We start from the raw sequence: 24,510 nt of genomic DNA, 5'->3' as shown, positions 1-24,510 counted from the left end.
CGGCCATGGAGGCGGCCCCGGAGGCGGCCGGCGTGGTGCGGCTGCGGCACTGCGGCGCCGCCATCTTCTGCCGCCGGCCGCCGCCGCTCTGCCCCGCCTGCGGCCGCCCCCTGCGCGGCGCCGGCCTGGCCGCGGCCCCCGTGCGCCTCCCCTGCCCCTTCCGCCACGGGCACCGGCAGCGCCGAGCCCTCCTCCTGCGGCCCTCCGCCGGCACCTTCCTCGGGTACGGGGCGCGGGGCTCGGGCCGGGCCGGGCGGCGGCACCCGCACGGCTCGGAGGGTCCCGGGCCCCGCTTCTCGTCTGGGGCCGGGCGGCGGGAGCAGCAGGCCCTGCTCCGGGGGAGGGCACTTCTGCCTGCGCGGCCGTGCTCAGCCCCAAACGCTGTTTCTCTTTCAGAGGATACGACGGGAAATCTGATCTTCACGTTGGAATAACCAACACCACCGGTAAAATGTAGTTTGTAGCTGCCTTACAAACCGCTGCCCCGCTCCTCTATGCCCAGTGCAACTCTGCACCCCTCTGTCTAAGGTAATCGGAACGGCCTGAGGGTCATGTCGAAGCCACCTCGACCACCGTAACACCTCGTACCTGGTAGAAAGGCAGGCTGCAACACCCACACAGCTGATGCCTTGCTGTGGAAGGGTGCAAAGCTTCCTTGTGCACACCACAGGAATGGGAAGTGGGAGCTTAGCTGTGGACTGCAAGAGTATCACACAAAGATCAAGAAATCCAAATCCAAGAATTTATCCTGCCTTCCAGCAGTGAGCACAGAGCTTCAAACTGAAGCCACGTACCACTCCCAGGTCCACCTAAATGCTGAGGAGTTACAGAGGGATTGACAGGTGACCCGTATTCCTGACACGGAAATACAAAGCTAGGCAGCCTATTTAAAAAACAAAACAAAAACAAGTCACCCAAATGAAAACACTTTCAGGAAATCTCGACAAACATATTTTTGCTAATTCCAAAATCATCCCTAATAAAAAAAAAAGCCATATTAACAATCGTGACAGGTTCTCAGAGCAGCTCATTGTGCAATATCTCACTTGAGATGTTTATTTAATAGAAAAATAGTTTAATTACAAGGTTTCAAAAAAGAAACATGTCTGTCCTTAAGTTGTTTTCATTATCAAAAGCTCCAAAATCACATTGTGAAAAATAAGAACAGTTGTTTGATAAAAGTAAACACTGCATTTTCTACTCCGTAGCCACAGAAGGCCACTGTTGGGAAGCTATGATCTTAACTAGCAAGAAAGAATGGCATTAAGGAAAATTACTTTTCAAAATCACTGAAAAGTACATGAGAATCCATTTTCTCCAGTACTACCTGATTATCTGTTGCTCTTTGTTTTCAGGAGTGGTGTATAACTACGACGAAGAAGGCATTCACAGAGATGAAACTGGATGGGAACAGTGCATTAGTATCCCACTAGTACAGCCAGATATGTTTGAGCTTCTTCAGCAGTGGGATAAGCTCCTAGAGGAATTTTCTGTGGGAGAGGCCTGGCTTCCTCACAGGTAGGTTGTTTAAAAGGTGAATGTAATAAGAGTACTTAGTCTGGGATGATAAATTAAGCTATTCCATTTTGGAAGTATGATGTTTTTGTGGTTCATTCAGCTCCTTCACAACAAACATTGCTAACAATCTAGTCTAAACTCTTTCAGGTTGTCTTGAAACCCGGTGGCCTTGCTAAACTGCAAGTGCTTTTAAATAGCTGGACTATGAAAGTGCTAAAATAAGAGAACGTTTTAGGGGACTTTTCAGCAACAAAATAATCTTGCGTGAAAAGGAACACTTCACTGGAACATTACCTTTAAAGAGTATACTGCTGGGTACAGGAGTACAAAAATTCAGGTGCAATTCTATAATAATTTCTTCTAGGGTTCAACAGTTTTAGAGGTATTTAGATATGAAGGCTGAAATCATGACTACACTGTTGGGATTCTTGCCCAGATCTTACCTCCAGATGACTTCTTTGCTGACAGTGGTCAGAAATGGGAAAAATAATGAGGCTTTTTTCTAGCTCTTCCAGCAGGTTGGTAACATTGCTTTGGATAGTTACACACAGAAAGACTTCCACAAATTTTGAATTGAACCAGCATGTTCCATCCAGAATGTTCAGTTCTTTTTGCAACTTTCCTTCAAGTTAATGCCTGATGACGGTGTTGCAAGTTAGGCAGCCCAGCAAAAACATTCACTGCTGCATCACCAAGCCTGTTGGTGACAAAGCAGCTGCTGTCCCAGAAATCACCAGTCCTTGAGCTGTTCGTCGATAATGGTACATTTAACAAGCAGCCTGTCAGAGCAGAGTTCTGTGAAGTGTTTCAGTTAATGGAAGTAGATGTCATCTTGCGTAAAAACAACAAATCAAAAGCAGGTTATAGCAATTCTGTATGTGTTTGACTATAAGTTTTCAGAGATAATGTATTATCTCCCTAATAACAGGAGATGAAAGAATTTGACCTAGAATAGATTTTTTAAAATACCTACAGAACACAAATCCTATTGGCTTTATGATTATCTTTGACACTTCTACATTTCCCAGTGCTTTAATGTTATTACTAAAATTAACTTGAGGTCAAAAAAGCAATGGCAGAAGGTGGGTAGATGCATGCATCTCTTCCACAAGCTTTTATTCTGTTTTCCCCATGTGCCACCTCCTGGCAAAGCGACCTAATTCAACACTGAGCTGAAGTGAATCCAGCATTTTTGCTATGTAAATTTTCCATTGTTTTGCACTGCAGTGATGGTCCCTCTCGAAATTCCTCCTACTTTTTTTTTTTTGACAACTATTTTGGTAAACAGCACTGTAGCAAATTCTTGCTTACTACATGGGATCTCATATGTCACTTCAAATAAGTACCCTTAACAAACCAGAAGAGCTTTGGAGGAAACAGCAATCCTGAACTGGGCTCAGGGTTGATTTTGATAGCAATAGTCCTCAGAACTTGCAAAAAGATCTCGTAAATTCCCAGGGCTGACATGCAAGGCTTGCAGAAGATTCCCTGTGGCAACACAAACCATGGAGCCACTGACAGTATGAGACTAGGAATGAGTCACAGGGCTAGGAAGAACAACGGAGAAGTGACACGGGATGAGGCAGTTACAGAACAAGCTTGAGAATTAGGCAGATGGCAGACAGGAGACTGACCATCAAATACAGTTACACAGGGCCAACAGAAAAAGCAGCACTATGCAGGGAGGGAAAGGAGTAAGTTACTCAAATTGTTACTGGCCAACATGAAACATTTGGCAGAATCTGAAAAAACATTCTGACAGTGAAAAATAAAGGTGTCGTGCTCCTAGCTTTGGGTAGTGGAAAAAAGGAAAAAAAAAAGATCAGGACATTTTAAATGGCTACTCTATTCAGGTAGTATTTCTGTTCTTGCACACTTGGTACAAATGCTTGCAAATGGGAGTTTGACTGGCACTCTGTACAGCATGGCAACAGTATCAATAATATGTTAGTGATAGAGTCTGCTTGATTTTAAGTAAGCTTCCAAGTTAATGCCACACTGAAAGAAGCATGTATGATGGCACAGGATGTTACTGCTGCAGGAAGAACTTTTCATGGTAACAGAGTAACAACACAGGGAAAAGCAAAGATTAACAAAGTAAAAGTAAAGTTCATTATAAAAAATAAAAACTCCTTATTTTGAAGTCTGCAGCGTTTGTTTTTGATTTTATGCTCACAATTTCTAGTATCCCTGTCTGGAAAGCACAATTTGCAATTAATAGAATATATTTAAGCACCAGCAATGAAAGCAAACGGCAACAGATCTTGGAGAATACATGCTTCTTTATGTCACTCACTAAAATATGCCTTCATGCATGGTGATTAAACAATTAGTGCTAACTCTTATTAATGAGATATTTTTCCTAGGTATGAAGAACATGACCACAATTGCTACACATATGCACTAGCATTCATTAACAGTATACTGACTGCACAAGGAAAGCAGCAAATGAGTAAAAGTGAATTTACAGAGAAATTTGTGATCCCACAGACAAAGAATGCTTCTAAATATATTACCCTGCATCAGGAGCTAACTACTAAAGATTTCTACATTATACCCCTTCCTGATCGAGAAAACCAGTGTGGAAATTGACAAGTTGTGACATTAAAACACCTACAAAATACAACATTAAAAGGAAGCCTTAAGACTCCAAATCTCAGGGTTTAAGATATATGAACTGCTTGGTGTATTTAAAAACACAACTTTATGTATGTTAACCTGCATATTATGGAAGGATCATGAAACTAAATTTGTGTATTTTGAATGAAATAACATGCACATGATGTACATGCTACAGAAAATTTCTATGGAAACTGGATATGGAAAAAATGTTTTCCTTTTTACATTCACTATACACTGTGTTCTGCCAAGAGGCTTAATATCAGAAATCGTAACTGCTGGGTAATCAAGGGTTTTAACAAGTGAACTGTTTTAACTTAAGCTGTATCAAACCAAATCATCACTTTTCCTCAGCTGTCACATTTGTTTACAGATGTTTTGTTTACAAAAGGAATTTATACTTGCCTGCTGCTCAAGTCTAAAGTCCATGACAACGCAAAGTCATTTTCCTTTACTTCAATTACTAATAAATATAACAAGTAAATCCAGCCTCCTTGTCTGACATATTTCTTTTCCAATTCTTTGCATTTTGCACACTTATTCCTCACACCAAGACAGATGCGTAGAATTAGAAGATAATCATATAGTGTCATGTCTGTGCTGAGCAACAAACTCAGAATTTATCTCAGAGGTAAAACTTGAGAATTTACCAAAAAGAAACTTAGGTTTAAAAGAAATCTTCCAACAGCACTTCTATATATTGTAGATTATAGAGAAATGTATACTGAGGATGAAATTCTACTGTTCATAATTTGGCACACTTTATTTACACATATTCTAGTTTAAGACAAGTATTCTGTCTTTTTCCTTCTACTAGTTTCTGCAAAATAAGCTAGTTTGGGTCGAGATTTGTGTCCTATCTGCTCAAAGATGGAGAAGTAATCATAAAAGATTGTGATTTTGCCCATATCTAGTTTATAATTTTGTATGCACAAACTGCATTAACCCTGCCCCTCCACAACACTGTCTAGCTGCAAAGACCATGGTTTCCCACCCCCCATATTCTTTCACTTCTTGCTAAGTTCTAAATTTTAGTTCCTTTAAAAGCATATTCAAAACCACAACAAAATAGAGACAAACAGTTTGAAACACAAAATTGTGCTACTGTTAAGAGATTTACCCAGCAACCTCTAGAGCAAGTCAGAATTCTTCAGTTAAGATTTAGCTTACAAAAAGAAATTGCAAGAAGTTATTTCTGAGTAAGTCAGAATCCATACTTCATTTAAGAACTGTATTTTAACTGTTAAAATATAAATACATGGGAAGTATCAGTGCCCTGGTAGAACTATCTGAGTTATTTGGTACAGTAGTACTGAAACATGAAGCATAGTTATGTGCAGCTAGAACTAAAACACCATGCCACATACAGTGAACACATACATAGATGTTCAGCTTGAAAAAGCTATTACGCAATTAACATTTTCATTTTATGTCTTTCCATTAAATGAAAACATACACTAGATCTTCCACTAAGTTGCATATCATTCCCTGCATTCATGGCATGTCTTTACAATTTAAACTCCTCAGTAAACAAGATTGTGGTTTCGTGTTTGGTGGGAACAGACAGAGCTGACAGAATTCTTACCAGCCCTGGGAATTTCACTGGGAACAGGAATTAACCCCCTCTTTTATAGTGAACAAAAGCAGCACAAGGAAAATTCAAACCCACCATCATTGTCAGTAACTATAGTGTATCCTTACCATTGCAGCAAAATGTTTTCTCTCGCAGCATAGGAAAAAAGAATAAAAATGTTTCACAGTGCTGTGAAGCAGGGAAGCCTACTGTTCAGAGACTAAGATGGAGCTCAGATGCCTGCCTGAATCTATAGGAGCAATACTCAAACTCCAGTTTAAGTCGATACTTAAACCACAACTGCTGGCTGTACTTGAAGGAGCTGAATCCTTTTATTTCTTTTTCATGGTTGTGGGATTTTTTTTTTTTTTTAAATGTGTCTTCTCAGTAGCAGACGCCCTGTTTAGGAACCCGCAAGTTAGAAACTCATGGGCACCCAGTGTAGCATGGCAGAACTGCTCAGCAGTATCCTATGCCTCACTCCGTACAAAAAGCAGTCTCCCAGTCCATAGCTTATAAGGTAAGCCAGGATGAGCAAAGCAACTAGTACACTGTGACAAATTCTACAGATGCATTGTAGTTTCTGAATTAAAGAAAAAAGTAATGATGAAATTGGAACCTGTACTTGCCAAGCTAGAGACTGACTTCCTCTCTACAGCTCAGAGAATCTTCACTATTTTGGGCACAGTAACCCATCTTCAGCACAAGTAAAGGACACTGACGTGTGGTTTGGGCATCTTGCTTTCAAGGAACAAGTTTACTTTCTCAAGGCAAAGGAAACCAGAGCTGAATGGGCAACTTAAATGTGTTCTTGCACAGAGCAGAGCCAGGAGATATCACCTGCTATGTTTTAAATGGGTGATCCATGCTGATCTTTGATGTTACGAGATTTGGTTCTTACTTTCAGTAAGGAATCTTCTGCTACAAATCTCAATTACAGTAAGACATCTTACCCAAACAAGGAAAGGCATCCCTGCACTTCCTACTGCCTAACACCTAAAATTGCTGTTAGGTGCTTAGACTCCAGAATTAATTTAAATCCTTACACATTCTGGGAAGAATTCATCAATTCTGAGCATTGCTTGTGAAAATAAGCATTTTAGTTGGGACCACTGAATTCCAGGGTCTAGCCACCTAAGAGCCTGGATTGGTATTACATTCCAAAGACCTACAGCGCTCAAATACTGCAACAACCAAGTCTCTTCCCAAATCTAAGTTTGTACAACTTCATCAAGTCTATCATATCAGGTCAGTTTCCAGTGGAAGATGAATGGTACCATAGGTATCTCAAATCCTAAGCCTCCAACTGAATCATTAAGCCAAGCCTTCCTCCCAGCAATATTAACATGGATTTAGTTCAACTGGGGGAGAAAAAAAAAGGTATTTCAAGGTTGAGGGGCATAGGGTTTGGTTTTTGTCATTGTGCACGCCTACTGTTTATTGTTGTGTTCTGATGTTGAGAGTGGGAAGAGAGAGAGGTAAGCCAAGAAAACCTGACTGACTAAGGTGAACATGGCAACCACCAGAAAATATTCAGACAACCATCACTTGACATCATCTTTCCAATGGCAAAAGAATTTTAGAGAGAACTTGTGAATAAATGCCAATTTAGAAAAAAAGCACAGCAAAGGAAAAGAGCAACAGGCAAAAGCCCAATCAAAAGAAAAGCCAACAAGGGACACCATGTCTCCATAGCATTTATAAGACTTGCATCATTTTAGGCCGGAGATTTTCATGGTCATTTAAGTATAGAAGACAAAGTGCTGCCTAGTTTAAAGACAGAAAGGTTATCTGACTCACTGTAATTGCTGCTGTTTTCTTTTTTTAAACTTTCCCTTTCAAGCTTAAATCTTTTTTTCTGAAAAAAAAAAACTATGTCCCTGTGTGAACCACAGAACTAAGTGAGCCTTACAACTCCCCAGTTCAACTTTGAAGAATCTGTGAGGTATTATCAGAAAACCATTTGATTCCTCATTGCTTAGGCTTTCAGTCAGAGATTTGTGTTTTGGACTTCAGTGCCTCTGCAAGCCATACTGCCTATTCAGCACTAATGCCTGAATCTGTCAGAGTATTAAAAATACCATTACTAATCACTACAGTCTAGTCACTGTTCAAAATAATACATTTTATAAACAATTTACAATTTATAAATTACAAGGAAACAGCATAGTAGTTTGACTTGGGACACAGCTTTAATTCCTCCCCTTCATATGCATTAGTAGAGTTCAGTCACATTATTTTTCAATGCAACATTCTCTCCACTAAATAGGATATGCCTCAATTTTAGACAACATTTATACACACCAACTGAATGTTGGTGGGGACTGTTCTGAGGCAATGGTTCATTGTGAGATCAGGTTAAAAAATGGCAATGTATTAAAAAAGTAAGTTCTTCCTTTGCATTCAGTTAAAGGTCATCTTGCTCACTACGTTCACGGGAAGACACCCAACGAGTTACAATAAGTTCCTGAAATAAAAAACAACAATACCTATTATGGTAATGAAAAGGGAAAAAAAATGCTAAAAATCAGTGAGAGATTGTGATTAAGCCTTAGCAGATTGACATATATTATGCAACTGCTGAAAAACTTCAACAGATGACTATATTTGTTCCTGAAGTGAGTTCCTTTCATGTTTCTCTCCGTTTTTAAACATCCATAAACCTCAGTCTCCATAGTTATATTTTCTCATGCAAATGCTTCACAGTAGCAGTAACATACAGATTTAGACTGGAAGACCTAAAGTGTTTAAATGGCAAGTCATACACTTCTCTTGCCTTGGGGTACAAAGGGATCTAGCTATTTTATTGCAGTTATTCATGCAAAACCAAAGCATGCTAAAAAGCAAGCAGCAGTTCAAGGGGGCTCTTATGATAAGTCATTAGCTGTCCAGCTGCCCCAAGGCTAAACTACCCAGGCAAAGGAGAGAATTACTCACCTGAACCTTAATTCTTTTCAAACATTCTGGTGTGGACATCTCTTTTTCAGTCATATCAGACGGTCTAATCAAATAGCATAACATAAGTTCCTGTTGGTAAACAAAATGCAAGAATTTCATCTGATTTCTTTCTACACAAGTTTTAGATTAATTAGAAATGCAGATACCAAGTTTCCTACAAGACATCTTCTGCAAACCAAGAGCTGTACAATTTGGATACCTCATTTTCCTTACCAAAGCATAATACTGTTATGAAATAAACTAGAATTGTAACACAACACCTGAGCAGCATGACTATGAGAATAAAAGCATTATGCTTAAGGCTCTGTCACAGAAGAATCTTTGGGAAACTTGAAATTCTACAGCTGAAAAGGAAAACCTGATAGATGGACACGAGTTTAAAATTGGAACTGATAAGCAGGAAAGAAGTGTCCCTCACGTCTTTCTAACTGTTCTTCATGCAACATTTAAAATTCCTACAGGGGACAGAACTTTAATAAGCTTTTTCCAGAAGTTTGGATATTGACAAATGAAGCTTGTTTGCCTACTAGCAACTCAACATGTTCTTCTGCAGATTACAATCAAAAGGATTCACTTTCCGGCCTCACTCCTACCTCTCTATTCTCTGAAACTAAATTGTATACTCGTCATTTCAAAGCTATTTTAAAATGGGTAGCTCACACAATTACCTTAGAAGCATTAACAGTTGTTCTGTTCAAGCCAGACAAGGAATTCCAGCTGAATGGTCTGCGAAGAGAACCTTCAAAAGTGTCATCCACTAATTCGGCAATGACAGAGTAACTGGAGAACAAAGCAGATGGGACAATTCACAGAAAGAAAATCACTGTTTTAGGAAGATCGTGTATCTTAAGAATAGAGCCTAAAAATCTGTGTTAAGCAATATGCCAGCATGCAGTAAGCAAGCTCTGAAACTTAAGTCTGTTATAAGCTAGAGGAGAAAAGATGAAATTGTGAATACACTGACTGGCACTTTGCCTCCTCACCCTTCTGCCAGTACTTGGAGCTATTCTCTTATGAATGCCAATCTGACACTTAAAATCAATTTACTACTTAGGAGTTCAACCTGACTAGCTAAGGAATAAAGATATTAATCATCCCTTAAAAGTTTGGGGGGGGGGTTGAGGGTCAAATCTCCAACCAAATTACATGTTATTCATACTATATATTTTTAAAAGTCATTATTACTAAATCAAATTACATTCATCATATGAGTGTGAAATACGCTCACTGAAACTTTTGACTTTAAACATCTTACTAGTGTCACAAGAATTCAATAAAATTGTGTGATTTAGTACCTCTGCTAAATGAACACATCTGACAAAGTATTTTGGGTGAAGAGTATGTGCTTAATCAGTGAAGATACTAAAATAGTGAGAGAAATTTTCTAATTTAAAACTAAGAAGTTCATAAAAAACATCAGCTTCAAACCTTGCATGATAGAAGGGGGGTCCTTTTCGATATAGCACTGAAAAGGAGTAGAAACACCAGAGTTAGATAATCAAAGTTTCTTTCTGAGTTTTGTATCTGGGTCCATAAATATTTTCAGATGCTTCATAAAATTTAATTACACAAGACACAACTTCAACACTTTTGAATTCAGAGTTAAGTTGTCCCAGAAAGCGAAGAGGGAGGGAAGAGAGACAAAAAATATGGGAGCAGCACACAGGATAGTGGCAGGTAGGAAAAAAAACAACAACAAAAAAAAACAAAACAAAAAAACAGAGCCAAAAGACAGTTAGCAATTGCAATGGAGAAAAAGAATTTAGTACGGAATTTTTCTGCAACAGACTCATGCTTTTAACACCGTCTTTGCAATAGAAGTTAAGCCACTGGAATACAAGTGGAAGATCACTAAGTCAGTGAATTTCTGTTCAAAGTAGGCATTTTCCACAAGTTTTAGGAGAGGCAAAAGACAAGTTCTTAAACACTGCCACAGTTCCGTCTGTAGACCCACTAGAATTTCCTTCTCTATGTTCACATACAGACAAGACTCATTGAAGTTGGACTGTGGTTAACTGAGCTAAATGGTTACATTTCCTGTCTCCCCTTTGTCATGAGCTTGTAAGAGGTGACTATCTAGCACAGGCTTTCTTATATGGCTGGCTAGATTAGACCTCATCAGGAAAAGCATGAGCAGCACCTCATTCCAGTGGCAATCGTGATTTGCAAATTATCCATTATGCACAATCTTAGCAATACCAACTCGAAGAAGCTACTGCCAAAGAACAAGATGCTAGAGGAGCTCAAGAGTGGGCTGAACACTTGCCAGCGTTAAACTATCTACTTTATTTGACACAAATCCAAAAGCAGCGATATGCTGACCACCACATTCTGGCCAGAACACAAATGAATGATGACCACACTAATATAAATTTCACATATAGGTGATCAATACCAAAACCCTATCCATAGCCCTGGGTATTACGAACAAGGAAGCTGAATTCAGCCAAACCTACACACTAATCTAGAGGACTAGCTCAGCACAATCTTGACATACTTGTTCTTCAGTTACTCGGTAAGGGATTATGGACATTGCTAACTATTTTAATGATAAAATAAATGTTTCCTGCAATCCTATGTTAATTCTTGATTTCATTATGCAAAATAAAAGGCCTTTCAAGCTATCTCTTCAGCTACTGAATACGTGATGTTATGTTTCATTCACATCCTAACTGTATTGCTAATCTATAGCCTAGCCAAAGATGTCTTTTGCCAACTACAAGCAGCAAAGCCTTCTCCAGTCATGCAGCTCCTCATTGTTGAATTTATTTTTGGAACCAAAGTCTTGCACTGGCTGTCACATCTGAAAGGAAGTCAGTCGCAAAATATTCTATTTTTTAAAGGAAGCTACTCACAGAGATCAGTTCCATACTTCAGTCCAACTTTGGGGACCCAGCCCTTACTGCGGAAGTAATGATATGCCATGTAAGTAGTTTTAAAATTGGGCTTCACTTCACTGAAAAATTCCCATAGCTTCAAAATTGTTAAGGGCTCCTGTAAGTCAAGCGAACACATTAACACAACTATATTAATATTATAGCACATAGAGAATACCGTGTATAGTACAGCATAACAGCAAAATGTCAGATATCACAGTCGCACTGCAAAGAGAAAGAACTTCAGGCAATAAAATGTGAAATCCCTAAGTACAAGACAGAAACCTGTAGTTTCCATTTAGTTTTTTAATCATTTCATGATCACTCCCATAAGGCTCTTGTTTAAAAGGAAATCTGATAAATCTTAAACTAGAAGAATAGGTTGCAATTATTTTGTCCTTATGTTAGCAGTAGTTTGATATATTTATAAACTAATGCTTAAAACGCCACAGAATTTTCTTGTTTCAGGAAAGAAAGAATATTCACCATATTATTCCTCCCATGCTTCCTTTCCCTATATTTAATGCATAAATTACAACAAGAAAAACTTTCTCTCCAGAAAGACCCTGCTTAGATACATTTGTCTTGGTAGACGTAACATTTTCAGACCAATATTTTAAAAACAGAAATATAATTATTCGTAATAAAATTTTCCCAATTACTGTGCCTTCTCCTCTTTTGGAATTAACAGCATACAATTCTGCCATAATCAGTAAAAAACTTCAGTCCAAAACAGTTCAAAACTAATGGCATCCCCATTAATTCAAGGTTAGTCTCATCTCTTACCTCACCATAATAAATAGTTAAACATCCCAGAGCATACACCAAGAAAAAAGCCTGAAAAAATAAACAGAGTAAATTTTAACTGGTATCTAGACTCTTCCTGTAGTTTATATTTCACACAACAACAAAGGCTCATGTTCATTTTATACAAGAATCCTAATGTCGTCAGACAAACAAGTTGCCTGAAATTTTCATTTGAGCTTTCTCTTTACAACCTTTAAATTTCATCTAATACAAAACTACAAAAAAAATCTATGCACGCACTGTAGACTCCTGAAGGCACTGTATTAAAGTAACATGTGAATATATTTAGTAGTAGCACAACAGAAACAGGATTTATATAAATATTATACTCCTTGTATTTCTACACTTAACTCCTGTAACTGGTCTCTTTGATGTCAGCAGGAGAAGCAAATGGGATTGGACCCTGCTTTTTTTTTTTTTAAACAAACATTTCCTGTAATTACTGCAGGTTCTTCAAAAATTAGTTTAATGACCAAAACATTCCAAATATTTAGGAGACACAGGAGAACCCTGTACTTCAGGGACAGATATTAAATTACAATGTAATATATATCAATGCTTACTTTTGGTGGTTAAAACATACACTACAACTTATTTATCTGAAACATACCTCTTCCAAGCTGAGTTGTAAATATTCAAAAATCCTAAATGGATTTCTTCTACATACCAGTTTTTCCTTCTTGACAAGCTACAACAAAAATTTAGTATATTACTAAAACTTTAAACTGGAAAAAACACCATATTCTTAAATTAGCAGTGATTATATGATTTCTCTGAACAAACAGGACACTCTTTAGCCTTACATTTTCTTGCTCATGAGCAGAGTCACCTTCAGGACATAAGCCATATTCTTCTTCCTCTTGCACCAATACATATTCTGGAGCACATTCTTTTGACTTGACCATCTCACAAGATTTTTGTTCAGTGCTCTCCTTAGCCTTGCAGTTGCAATGCATGCAAAAAACATGCTTCTGGCAAGACACTTCAGCTGTCTCTTTCAAGTCAGCGGGCTTCTGTTCTTCAGGGCCAAATGCAGCCACAGGATCCAAAACTGGACCTCCTTCCAAACAGGCCTTCTGGTGGCCTTCATTATGGCACTCAGGACTTACAGCTACTACACTTCCAGTGTCTGCAGAAGAATGTCTGGAAAGCTCTGTATTTTCTGTATTTGGGCCCGTGCTGTTGCAACTGTCACCAGTTTGCTCAGCTCCCTCCTTTTCCAGAAGTGGAAGCTCAAGAGGCTTAGTGTAATTTTCAAGAATTTCAGTAATGGAGCAGTCAGCAAGTCCTTGTTCTTGCAAAATACTTTTAGCCCACTGAACACGACACTGGTACCTAGTAAACAAGTAAAATAAATGAAGAGTTCTAGAGCATTACAACCGCTAATTAATACCCTAAAAAAAAAGCATATTAAAAAAAAATGACAAAGGAAGGCTCAGCACGGTTCACAAAACAAATCTGAACATGCGTCCCAATAACCGCCCCATGAAACACGAGAGGGCACTCCACTCCTCAGAAAACTTCAGACAAGAAGGAACACCCAAGATTTTGCTACTTTCTTTGGCTTTGTTTTGACTTTTAAAATTTCTGTGGCAACGAACAGGGCTACAGAATGCTACACGAGAACTATGCATGGAGAACTATTCTGATACAGTTTCAAGAAGCAGAAACTTCAAGCAAAACCTCAGTTTCCCCCAAGCAAGCCTTAAGTACTAATTCCCTGAAAAAACATCTTGGTATCAGAGTTCACATTTTTAAAATCTGCAACAAAGAACTTAAATATAGAGCTCTTAAATACTTCATCTGTTACACAGCTAACCGCTGAGAACAGTTATCTTCAAACATGATTTTAACTACCTTTGAAAAATCTTTAACCAAATTCCTCTCATCTCTCAGTGATTTATTAGCTGAAAAGTGTATATATGAGTTACAGTTTCTAATAATTACCATAATCCCAGATGTTAGGTGTTAATTCTCAACTTGAAGATAGCATTACTATCCAGTTTAAGACATTAATCTCTCTGTGAAAGTTACAGGTAGCTGAGCACAGTTGTCCTTAACCAAACCCAGACAATTATGGTACAACATGCTTTACTTCTCAAAACAAAACTCTAACACAGCAATTACAGACCAGGTAATGCTGAACTGCAAAGGCAATTAAACACAAATTTCATGTGTCAACAAAAAGCACCAGTCCTCCCTGAAGTCTCATAATAAAGCCATATAATTCAGTGCCGTACTTTGTTACAAAAAAAAGACTCCTCTTTGTTCAATGACTTAATTACCATATAATTGGCACTTCCCAATCTACTGAGACAGACACTGTGCACCTTCTGCACCAATGCAATGATACTTTCACTAATGCTCAGCTCTATCTGCTAACACATTAAGCAGTTACAAAGTAGACTCATAAGCATGGCAAGTGTTTCTGCAAGTAGTAGTAATTGTAGTAGTAGTAATGTTGCCACTACGATTTTACCTAAAGTTGAAGACTGAAGAAGTTGAACTTTAAATTTAATAGTATTTTTCCCGTCATCATAGAATAAAAGCAAACACAGTAACTAGTATGCACGTTATGATTAGATCATATATTATTTAAGCAGAACAAAATAAAAGTGGTCCCACACTGTTTTGCTATATGTACAAAATGTCAATGCCTATGGGAAAAAGGTAAAGCATTTATGTAATATAAAAATTCAAGAGCTGCTTCAGCTCTATATTAATTCACTAAGGAACTGGAAAAGATTTTAAAGTCAGCCCCAGAAATTTCCTTCTCCTCCTCAGCTGAGGAACAAGTTTGCTATGCTTGCTACTATGAATTAATTACCACGTTACTATGCATGCACTCAGTCTTGGCTTCTATTTAGCATTTAATATATATAAGCTTACATGAAAAAACAAACTGAGTATCACCTAATCTATTTCATTTTTTTCAAATGTAATTTATAACTGAAATACAACGGAAAGAAATAGAAGTCATCAGCATTTATATAACCAACAACCTGAAAACCAATAAGATAAAACACTGAATAGAAACTCCTACCTTCTACATATGACTTTATTCTTGTAAAGAATATAAGTTGACTTACTTTTTTGATGTAATTATAGGCATGTTTACATTAGCACCTGTATTAAGAAAAATCATAGATAGCTTCATCAACATTAAAAAGTTTTCATGTGATTTTGATCATTGAGATAATCCACAGCCTAATAGTTTTCAATTATTAGTGCATTTTCAGTACTCTGTGTCATTTTGGTCCTACCTGTATTAAGGACACACAAGAACTTGAAAGGTGCAGAGGTAATGAAGATGAAACTGTCTGCACAAGATAACTAAATACACTATTTTTCTCCAGCCTTTAAAAAGACAATTCTGCGAGGATATTATAAAATCCAGTAAGGTCTGTGTAGACGTAGTTGTCATGGAACAGATGGATAAAGCATAACAGTCATTCTCTAAGGAACCAAGAGCACACCAGATATAATTAGCAACTAGTAGATATACAATTTTCACATATCCTTGCCTTATGATTTCATGGACGCTAAAAATTGCACATTAAAACCTAGAAAAACTGGACAGTTATGGGAAGACATGTACAAGGAATACACCTTTGCTTAACAGAGTTCCAAAACAAATCAGTGGAGGTTAGAAGAATGTGCCAGGGAGATATCAACATATGTAATTTTCCTCAGAATCTTGTACTGGCCATCATCAGAGACAAGATATGGGAATAGATGGAACTTTGATCTGGCACAACAGAGAGACTCTGTTTCTGCGTGCTGTTTTTACATGTATATCTTCAACAAGTGAAGATAAATCAAAAGTATTATTAGTTAGTGAATAAAGTACAAATGGGCACAATTTACCTTGCCATTTGGAAACCAGGAAAGGATTGGAAATGCTGTACACTGGTTGACTTCTCGAAAGAATACCTTTTCCGAAATAACCCTTCAAAGATAAGCAAAAAAACTTTATTTTATCAGACAAAAATGAACCTCTTTTCAAGTGACAGAATATTTACTGCCCTCATCTGCTGAAAAAAAGTAATTGAAATCTTAAGCATCTAATCTTAACCTAAAGCTCTTTGTTTAGCTTCTGATAACTAGCCTGATAGCACAGCCTCTTGTACCAGTTTGGTGAAGGGCTGCATTCACAGTTGGTCTGCACTGATCTGTTGTCTCTGTTTTAGTAAGCTTCATTGAACCAGGGACTACATTTTTTTTCCACCTTTGTACAGTGCCTAACACAGGCCAGTCTTAATTTGGGATTAGGCCTCTAGAAGTTGGATCAAAGTAGATTTAATGGGAAAGCGTAACGCATGCACAGTACTCTTGCACTCAAAATTTTAACCAGGGGAGTTTTGGGTCTTTTTCCTCAATTTCAAATATTTGTCAGATGACGTCTCTAAGCAGACTGTTGAAAGCAGATGCAGAAGAAAGCACCTAGTGCTGTGACAACGCATAACAGAAAACAAAGAGATGGATAAAACTACTGCTTAAGAATGGTGATGAAATGGTACTCAGACATAAAGGGCTCATAGCTCATATTACTCAAGAAGTAACTTCAATAAACTCTGAGCTTAAAAGAATTTTACAAGCATTTATAACACATCAATATTCCAACTTTCTGAGCTTTAAAAACAAGAAAATGCTTCTGCAAGGCTGCATAAGTGTTGAAAAGATAAATAAACGTAACAGACATGAACTTTTGTTTGTTTTTGCTCATGTCACTTCATTCCAGTATTTATTTGCTGGGTTAAGGATGAAATACTTTCTGTATTTGTTACAGAACACATGCTTTGTACATATTTCTGGAGAGGAGGGAGATATGGAGGGTTAACGGAGGCTAACAGGGCAGGGAAGCATGAGGCAGGCAGATTTTAAATAAACATTATGCTCTACCTGTGTTTACACACTAAAAGTACTGTGCAAAAGTTGTACACCACCTTGTTATAGAGCTGTTCTATGTCCTCGGGGTTCCTCACAATAACATTGTTGTTCATAATTTCAGCCTGGCATATTCTGAAATCCTTCCCACCTACATCCACGGGAAAGGGGGATTCATACGACTCAAACACTCTTCTTTTCCTTCTTGGGGGACGGAAAACTGCTTCTGCCATTTCCTAATATTAATGTTTCCTCCTAAAAAAGTGGAAACAAAACATATTTAAGAGCGAAAGTTCACCCATTTTTACGTTACCCGCCACGCCGCCCACGCCCTCCACAGACAGGGCCCGGCCCGGCCCCGCCCGGCGCGAGGTGCTGGGGGCCGGGGCGGGGAACGAGGTGTCCGCGTTGCCCCGGCCCGGCCCTCAGCGGCCCCGCCGCCCGCCCGTCGCCACGGCGGCCGCCCGCACCCTCCGCAGCACGGGGAGGCCGCGCACGCTGGCGGGCGCCGTCAGGCAGCGCCCCGAGCCCCCGCCCCGCAGGAGGCTGCGCCTGCGCGCGGGGCCCTGCGCGGCAGCTGGGGGGGAATGGCGTGAGGGGAGGGAAAATGGCCTCCGCGGGCTGAGGGGAGCAGGCCCCGAGAGCCCGCGCCGCAGCCGGTCGGTGGTGGCTGCTGCCGGCCTGGGTGCTGCCGTAGTGCCCGCAGGCTGCCCGACAGCCCGCGCTGGCGGTTCAATAAAGTGAAAAAGTCAGCGTTTTGCGTGGAACGCCCGTTCTGAAATGAGTGATGAGCTTCATAATGAGGGGCAGCTGAGATACATGGGTGGGTGGAACTTTATAACTGTGGGAGGTGAGGGAAAAAGATCGTTTTCAGCTTGAAGCGGTTGGTTTTGGCTCTGTTACAAACCCTTGACTTTGCTGTGACTCATGGTGGCTGCCTAGGATAATGCAATGCTACTTGCACAATTTAACAGAGGTGATTGTGCAGCTTATTACCAGAGTTGAATTGAGGAGGAAATGGTAGTGTAATTAAAAAAAAAAAAAAAAAAAAGGTACCTGAATAAAACGCAAAGCATTTTCGGTAGGTAGCAAGAAGCAAACATCCCTTTTCGTGTTTTTGATGAAATCGACACCAGTTTAGGCCTCATCAAATTCACAATCATATACGCAGTTACAGCGCAACTACAGTTTCTGGCTCAGAGGTTAGGTTGTGAGGTACTGCTGTCAAAGAAAGGACCAAGACATTTTGGTCTGTGTGGGACAGACTCTCAGAAGGGAAGTCCATCTGATTTTCAGTGGGGAGACCAGTGAATGTACTGATGAAAAGTTGTAAAACCACATCATTAGGGTGAGGTATTTCATCTTTTATTCCTGTTCTACAGACAGACTCACGAGGCACAGAGAGGGGAGTCACGGTTATAAGGCCACACAAGAAATGTAGAGCAAAACATGAGAATACCAAGCAAGTATTCTTAGTTATTTCCTATGCAGATCTACTTTACATACCACCTGATGAGCGCTCATTTATCTTGAACATTGATTCACATGCAAAGCGTTGAGGGTAAACATCAGAGGACCCTGTTATATTCTTGTCTCCAAAGTACATGGCAATGCTCTGATAATTTCAGGTTCATTCTTAGAACTCCACCTTTAAAATACCTGTGAGCTAAAGTATTCTAGGTAACAACATGAAAATAAGCAAATATCAAAGATATCACTTGGTTTCAAAATTCCTTGCAAATTTGTCAAATCAAATCAGTTTTAAATGTAAGTAGAGAGTATCTAGGATAGATGTCTATATTCTCTCATTGTGCAGACATATTACGAGACGTACATTACAGTGAGAAGTAGACAAAACATCAAAAAACTATAGGTCAGTTGCTTTCCTCCACATCTCATTATCTTCATATAGCCTTGAGAGGGAAACCACAGTATACGCCATTCGGTCAATTAACTAAATCACACTCATTTCTTCAACTGAATATGCAGAATACATATCTGTTCTCATTTCTTTTTCTGATTATAAGTTCAGATTGTTCTTCAACCAGAATATTTGCTATCTGAAGGACAAGCTCTCTTTAAGATGAGTCATGACTATTTTTTTTTTTTTTAGAATATCAGTGATTGTACAGATGCTTTCACAAATGTCTGGATTTCTCTTTTTATGATGAGACAGCAATGACAAGGCAGCAGCTAGATGACTAGGCAGTAGCTCTGAAAAGTGAACCCTGAGGATTATAGTCAATCACAAATTGGGAATGTGTCAGAAATGTCATATTGTTTTGAAAAAAGGTATTACACTGGCATTTATAAGCAGAAGTGTCACATCCAAGACAAGAAGTAACTCATGAATTCTTTTGCATGTGATGGAATCTCAGCTGAAGCGTGTCTAGTTAGAAGAACTGCTCATGTAGAGCAATTGGACAGAGTTGAGAAGAGAGTGATGAGAGTGATGTGAGGAAAGACTGAAATAACTCAGTCTAGAAAATGTAAATTTGACAAAATAGGCCGTTATAGAAGGCATGACCATTAGATTACATCACAAAATAATGTTATACCTAGGAGGGCAGGTCAACTGTCTTTACCTGGGAGGATAGGATTATTTCCATTGCTGGAAATTTTAATAGCAGGCTAGACAAACATATTTCAAGAACAGTTCAAGTAAAGTTGATCCTGCCTTGAAACAAGGGACTAAGAGGACTGAAGATCACTTTAATGGCAGTTTTCAGGATTTATCCTTTCAGGAGGTTTTCCAATCTCTTTGAAGTGCCACAGAAACTGCAGTACTCAATACTGCCCTACAGAGGCTGAAAGCCCATACCTTTTGTTAAATCATCTCAGATTTCCATTCCTGTTTTACAGTCTTTTGGCTCAGGAGTATCTTTGTGAGAATAGCCTATTTTGTGTTGTCTGTGGCTGATTCATTGCTTCTAATGCAGGGTACTCCATTACTTACTATTTCTTGATACTGAGCTTAATTATCCTTTATCAAATTAAGGTCCAAACCAACACCAGCTTTCTGAAAAGGCTGATATAACACTTTTCCAAATTGTAATGAGAACAATCTGGTTGTAACCCTTCACTTCTAGACATACATTGCTTCAAACGTTAACACTCTTGCCCTTACTGTGCAGTTTTCAGCTGTCCATTGCCTGGCTCTGAATGTCCTGTTGTTCACATTGCCATACCCATGATTTCCTGCCGAATCATCCTATCTGGGGACGCTAGTACCAGGTCATATGTGGCTGTCCCTCTGAACTAACAGTATTTCCTTCTAGGGGGAAGCTGCTAGCTTCTGTTGGTACAGAATTTCTTAGCCAGTGGTTGAGGAGTAGAACTGAAAAACAGTTACAATGGAAAGACAGGCACTCACTATCTGACTAATTAAACTCTCTGTGATGACAAATTTGGAAATATCCTTTAAAATCATAAGCATTTGCAATCATGTACTCTCAATGTTTTTGCAGGTTATTGTGTCCTTCCACAATAGCAGTCGTATTACAGTTTGCCTAGTATCATTAGATAAAACACATTCTATTCATACAAGAACTCATTTAATGTTATATTTACCAATATTTAACACCTAATATTAACTAATTTTCGTGCTGTGAAGATTCTACTGCCAGTAAAATTAAGTTGCCATATGCAGAAAATGCTGGAGAGTTTTGTTATCAAAGGTGGTTGTTTTCTGGATGTTTGGGGACTTTTACAAGGGGCTGGGAAGTTAATTCCCAGTGCCATCTCAGCAGAAACATACAGGCTAGGTACTCCTTAAAGACGTATTTTACATTCTTAGGCTTATTAAAGGAAACAGAAATGTCAGTCTGTAAAAATATTTGCCTATGTAGCATTTTCTTGCATCTTCTCAAGGAAGTTAGTCATAAAATTGTAAAAGAATGAGATGTCCTAGTAGTGTCTTTTGTTAATTTTGGACTCCATACAACTCAAAAACAACATTTTTTTATAGAGTCTTATGAAATTTAAGTCATGATTTGTCATTAGACTAATTTCTGTCTCTGGTTTCCACAGAATGTTCCTGTAAAGTTTTCGTATCCCATGCTAGCTGTAGTCCACAAGAAATGTTTTGACACTTGCTTTTAAATAAAGCCCATTTCTTTCTCACAAGGTGATTTGAACAGTAGTTGGAGGATGGGCTATAGTTATTTACATTAGCCAGTTCCAGTTTCCCCAGATCAACACAAATTCCCATGGAAATTCTAGTTACATTAACTTTGACAGAGATACGGGACTGTTTTTGGAAACTTTAAAAAAAAAAGAAAAAGAAAACCAACAAGGGAATACTTTTCATTTTTATTAATATGCAGTATCTTAATTTTGTTTATTAAAGAAATAAATTAAGGTTAGTTTCTGCTTAGTTTCAGACAGTTTTCACAGGAGACAAAAAAAAAAAAAGAGAAGTCGGACAAATATTGGCCAAGCATCAGCCCAGTAAGAAATCCCATAATAGCAGAAATCCCGAGGTGGACAACAATAAAGTGAATAGCATGAGAAAGGAGAACACTAAAAATGAATATGTAGCTATCATACTTAATGGAAAATGATTTTGTATTCTCGGAGTGTAAACACACGTTGATGAGGAATTCTTACGGCACTGTTGGATCCAGCTGACATCCCATCCCGTCAGTGTGACCCGGGGGCTCTCTGCAGTCACTGCAGTGCACTTACAATGCAATGTATTTTGCAATTTTGTCCTCAGCTAGCTCTCAATGTGTATTACAAACTGTATGCATTTAAAAATGACGTAAACATTAATTTTCTCTGCATCACAGCTTTCAATACCCCCAAAGTTATCGCTTTTCTTCTCCCCATAGAAATTCATGCAGAAGGCCTGAGACTGCAATTTCAGGGGGATTTAAGGGCACTTACAACCTCTGATTTTCACCCATCCTTACAGCTCCATTATCAGATTTATTTACCTTTTGTTTGAGAAACATTTGTTCCTTTATGGGTCGTTAGTTTTTCTGCTCCATCAATCACCTAGGTAAGTTAAATGACGCACAGCTTCTATTTTGCCAAGTTCTGACTGCGTCACCTTCACTGCATGCAGCTGTGCTGTAGCCAGGCAGCAAAGGGTAAGGACAAAACTCCAGGCTCCTGCAAGACAGTCAGGAACAAGCCATTTCATTTTTATTTTTTTTTTTTTGGGGGGGGGGGGGGGGGGGGGGGTATTTCCACTGGAAGGAAAACTGTAATAATTAGCTCTCTCCACTAGATGTCCATATTTCAGCAATTTTCAGTCACAACTTCAATGAATACAGTTGCTCTGTGCAAAATGCACAAAAAGTGCTATGCTCCACTGAAAATTGTAAAGACAAGACTGACTTTCATACTAGTGATGTTGTGTGCCTGGGTCTTTGTATAAAAAGGCACTGAATCTAATGCAAAACGCACACACACAAAACCCCTTTTACTTCATGCATCTAATAGTCATTAAACCACATTCAGAAAAAGGACCTAGAAGGCTGTCAGATCATTTAGATATTGAATATTATTTCTCTGGTGTTTACAACATTGCATTTCTTAATTACTTTTTTTTTCTTATTTTTTTTTTTTTTTTTTTCAAATTTTATGTGCTTTGAATTAACTGGTGGGAGTGAATATTTGGAAAACTGGAAAGATTTTTTTTCAGTTTGGCTTCAGGCTTTTCTGTACACAGTTCTTCTTGCATTCAGATGCATGCAGATGCCAAAAACAGTGGCTCAAATATTTAGGTATGCCTGAATAATTAAGTGTTCAATAATAGCTTTGCTCATGGCATTTCTCTTCAAATATCAGTAGCCGATATTTATCTACTTCTCCAATGAGTGTTGGGAAGCACAGCTATGCTCATGTGGACATACGTTTCGGTAACTGAGCACATGTTCTTTTTTATGCTCACAATTTTGAACAAACTGTCTGTAGACAGCCTTTCGGCCTTGGTATTCAATTACTAAAGATGCTTTTCGCTGCTTTGGCTGTGCAAGGGACCCTTACGGCAACTGTGAACAGCAGGGTTTGCACTCCATCTTAAGTGCGTGCTCATCTCCTGCCAAAATAGTGAGTGCAGTGCTCACGGAAAGCACCAGGCTGCAACTCCAAACATCTATTTGCATGCGCTGGCAGATGAGTATCTCTGTCATCACTCTGCTCATTTGCCTCAGCATATCTGGAGAGTCGTCTTGTTATGCCAAATTGGTAGCATTCTTACTCACTTCCCTGGTTACCTGTAACACTGCGAGCGGAGGTACCTGCTTATATCCTCCGTGATGTTTTTATGATTTGCATACCCATTCATATACTTTTTAATTATTTATAGTTCAAGTACTAGGCAATTCCAAGGAGCTGAAATGAAGACATTACTTAACATTAGTTTATCCTGAGCTGAATTCCATTCTAGGAATAACCCAGGAGACTTTTTTCACTGTTTTTCTTCTTCTGGTTTCCTATGCATTGTCAGTTATATTAAATGTAGGGATAGAATAGATTTTAGAGAATGCTGTATATCAGACCATCTAAAGACTGAACTTTCAGGACCACATGCAGACCAGCTACTAGCAATTTATAGTTCATGTAGATGTGTGTATAACATCTAAAACTGAATTTGTCTCCAACACTTTTAGCTCGTTTGCAATATTAAGAAATCAGAAATAGGTTAATTTTTATTACACAACAAAATGAAAATTTGGTGACGCTCCATTTAATCTCAACACTCTCTGATCCAGGAGCATGCTTTAACATAGCTATCTGCCATTAAGGACACAAATAATACTACTGGGATTCAGATGTTATCTGAAATGTGTCTCAAAGCTCATCTGAAATGCTGTCTAGGTTCATATGTCACAACTGAAAAAAGGACAAAACAACAAGCAAATCAGGATGAATCTCTAAATCATCACATTTTTAAGAATTGAAATAAGCCAAATAAATCAATTTGCTGCCAAAAGTATATATGTTTTTAAATACAAAACAACAGAACATCCTCTTATGGAATATCTCCCAATCCTGAATATTTACTTTCCGTTTGTTTAATAACAGGAAAAGGTTTGTAGCTCTTTTGTTGAGTTTCTCGTGTCAGCATCTTAATATACCTATGCTATTCTTAAAACTTTTACCAGGAAAAAAAGAACAACCCCCCCACAAAAACCAGTGCCATGGCCTATACTAGGAAACGTTCTGTTTATTTTAAATGCATTTATGAGCACACAAAGGCAAACAATTGCCTATCATAAACCAAGGGAGCAACTTATAATGGCTTAGTATCTCATTTGTACT

The 24,510-nt window shown here is 38.7% G+C and overlaps 2 protein-coding genes across 3 annotated transcripts; one reads left to right on the top strand and one right to left on the bottom strand.

Annotated features, from left to right (window-relative positions):
• Nucleotides 1–5: 5 nt before the first annotated feature.
• Nucleotides 6–4,625, top strand: MKRN2OS (MKRN2 opposite strand). The gene is made up of 4 exons (XM_048046140.2): nt 6–223; nt 397–446; nt 1,356–1,518; nt 3,885–4,625. The coding sequence occupies exons 1-4, from the start codon at nt 6–8 to the stop codon at nt 4,108–4,110; spliced, it is 657 nt and encodes a 218-aa protein (XP_047902097.1). The 3' UTR covers nt 4,111–4,625.
• Nucleotides 4,626–7,879: 3,254 nt separating this feature from the next.
• TSEN2 (tRNA splicing endonuclease subunit 2) lies at nt 7,880–18,013 on the bottom strand. Of its 2 annotated transcripts, XM_048046138.2 has the most exons (12): nt 17,709–18,013; nt 17,298–17,493; nt 16,219–16,300; nt 15,441–15,477; nt 13,155–13,686; nt 12,962–13,039; nt 12,331–12,381; nt 11,524–11,662; nt 10,097–10,133; nt 9,337–9,448; nt 8,648–8,737; nt 7,880–8,177 (listed from the first exon to the last, which is right to left on the bottom strand). In XM_048046138.2, exons 2-12 carry the CDS (start codon nt 17,469–17,471, stop codon nt 8,118–8,120), a joined length of 1,392 nt encoding a protein of 463 aa, XP_047902095.2. In that variant the 5' UTR covers nt 17,472–17,493; nt 17,709–18,013; the 3' UTR covers nt 7,880–8,117. The 2 variants fall into 2 exon arrangements, with proteins under 2 accessions (XP_047902095.2, XP_066858968.1); XM_067002867.1 differs by lacking the exon at nt 17,709–18,013 and having other exon boundaries at nt 17,298–17,661.
• Between the last annotated feature and the right edge of the window lie 6,497 nt (nt 18,014–24,510).

Source organism: Anser cygnoides, chromosome 10 (genome assembly GCF_040182565.1).
Source record: "Anser cygnoides isolate HZ-2024a breed goose chromosome 10, Taihu_goose_T2T_genome, whole genome shotgun sequence".
NCBI classification, from domain to species: Eukaryota; Metazoa; Chordata; class Aves; order Anseriformes; family Anatidae; genus Anser; species Anser cygnoides.
The sequence above is the reverse complement of the archived record's forward strand: the minus strand, read 5'-3'. Positions and strand labels throughout refer to the sequence as shown.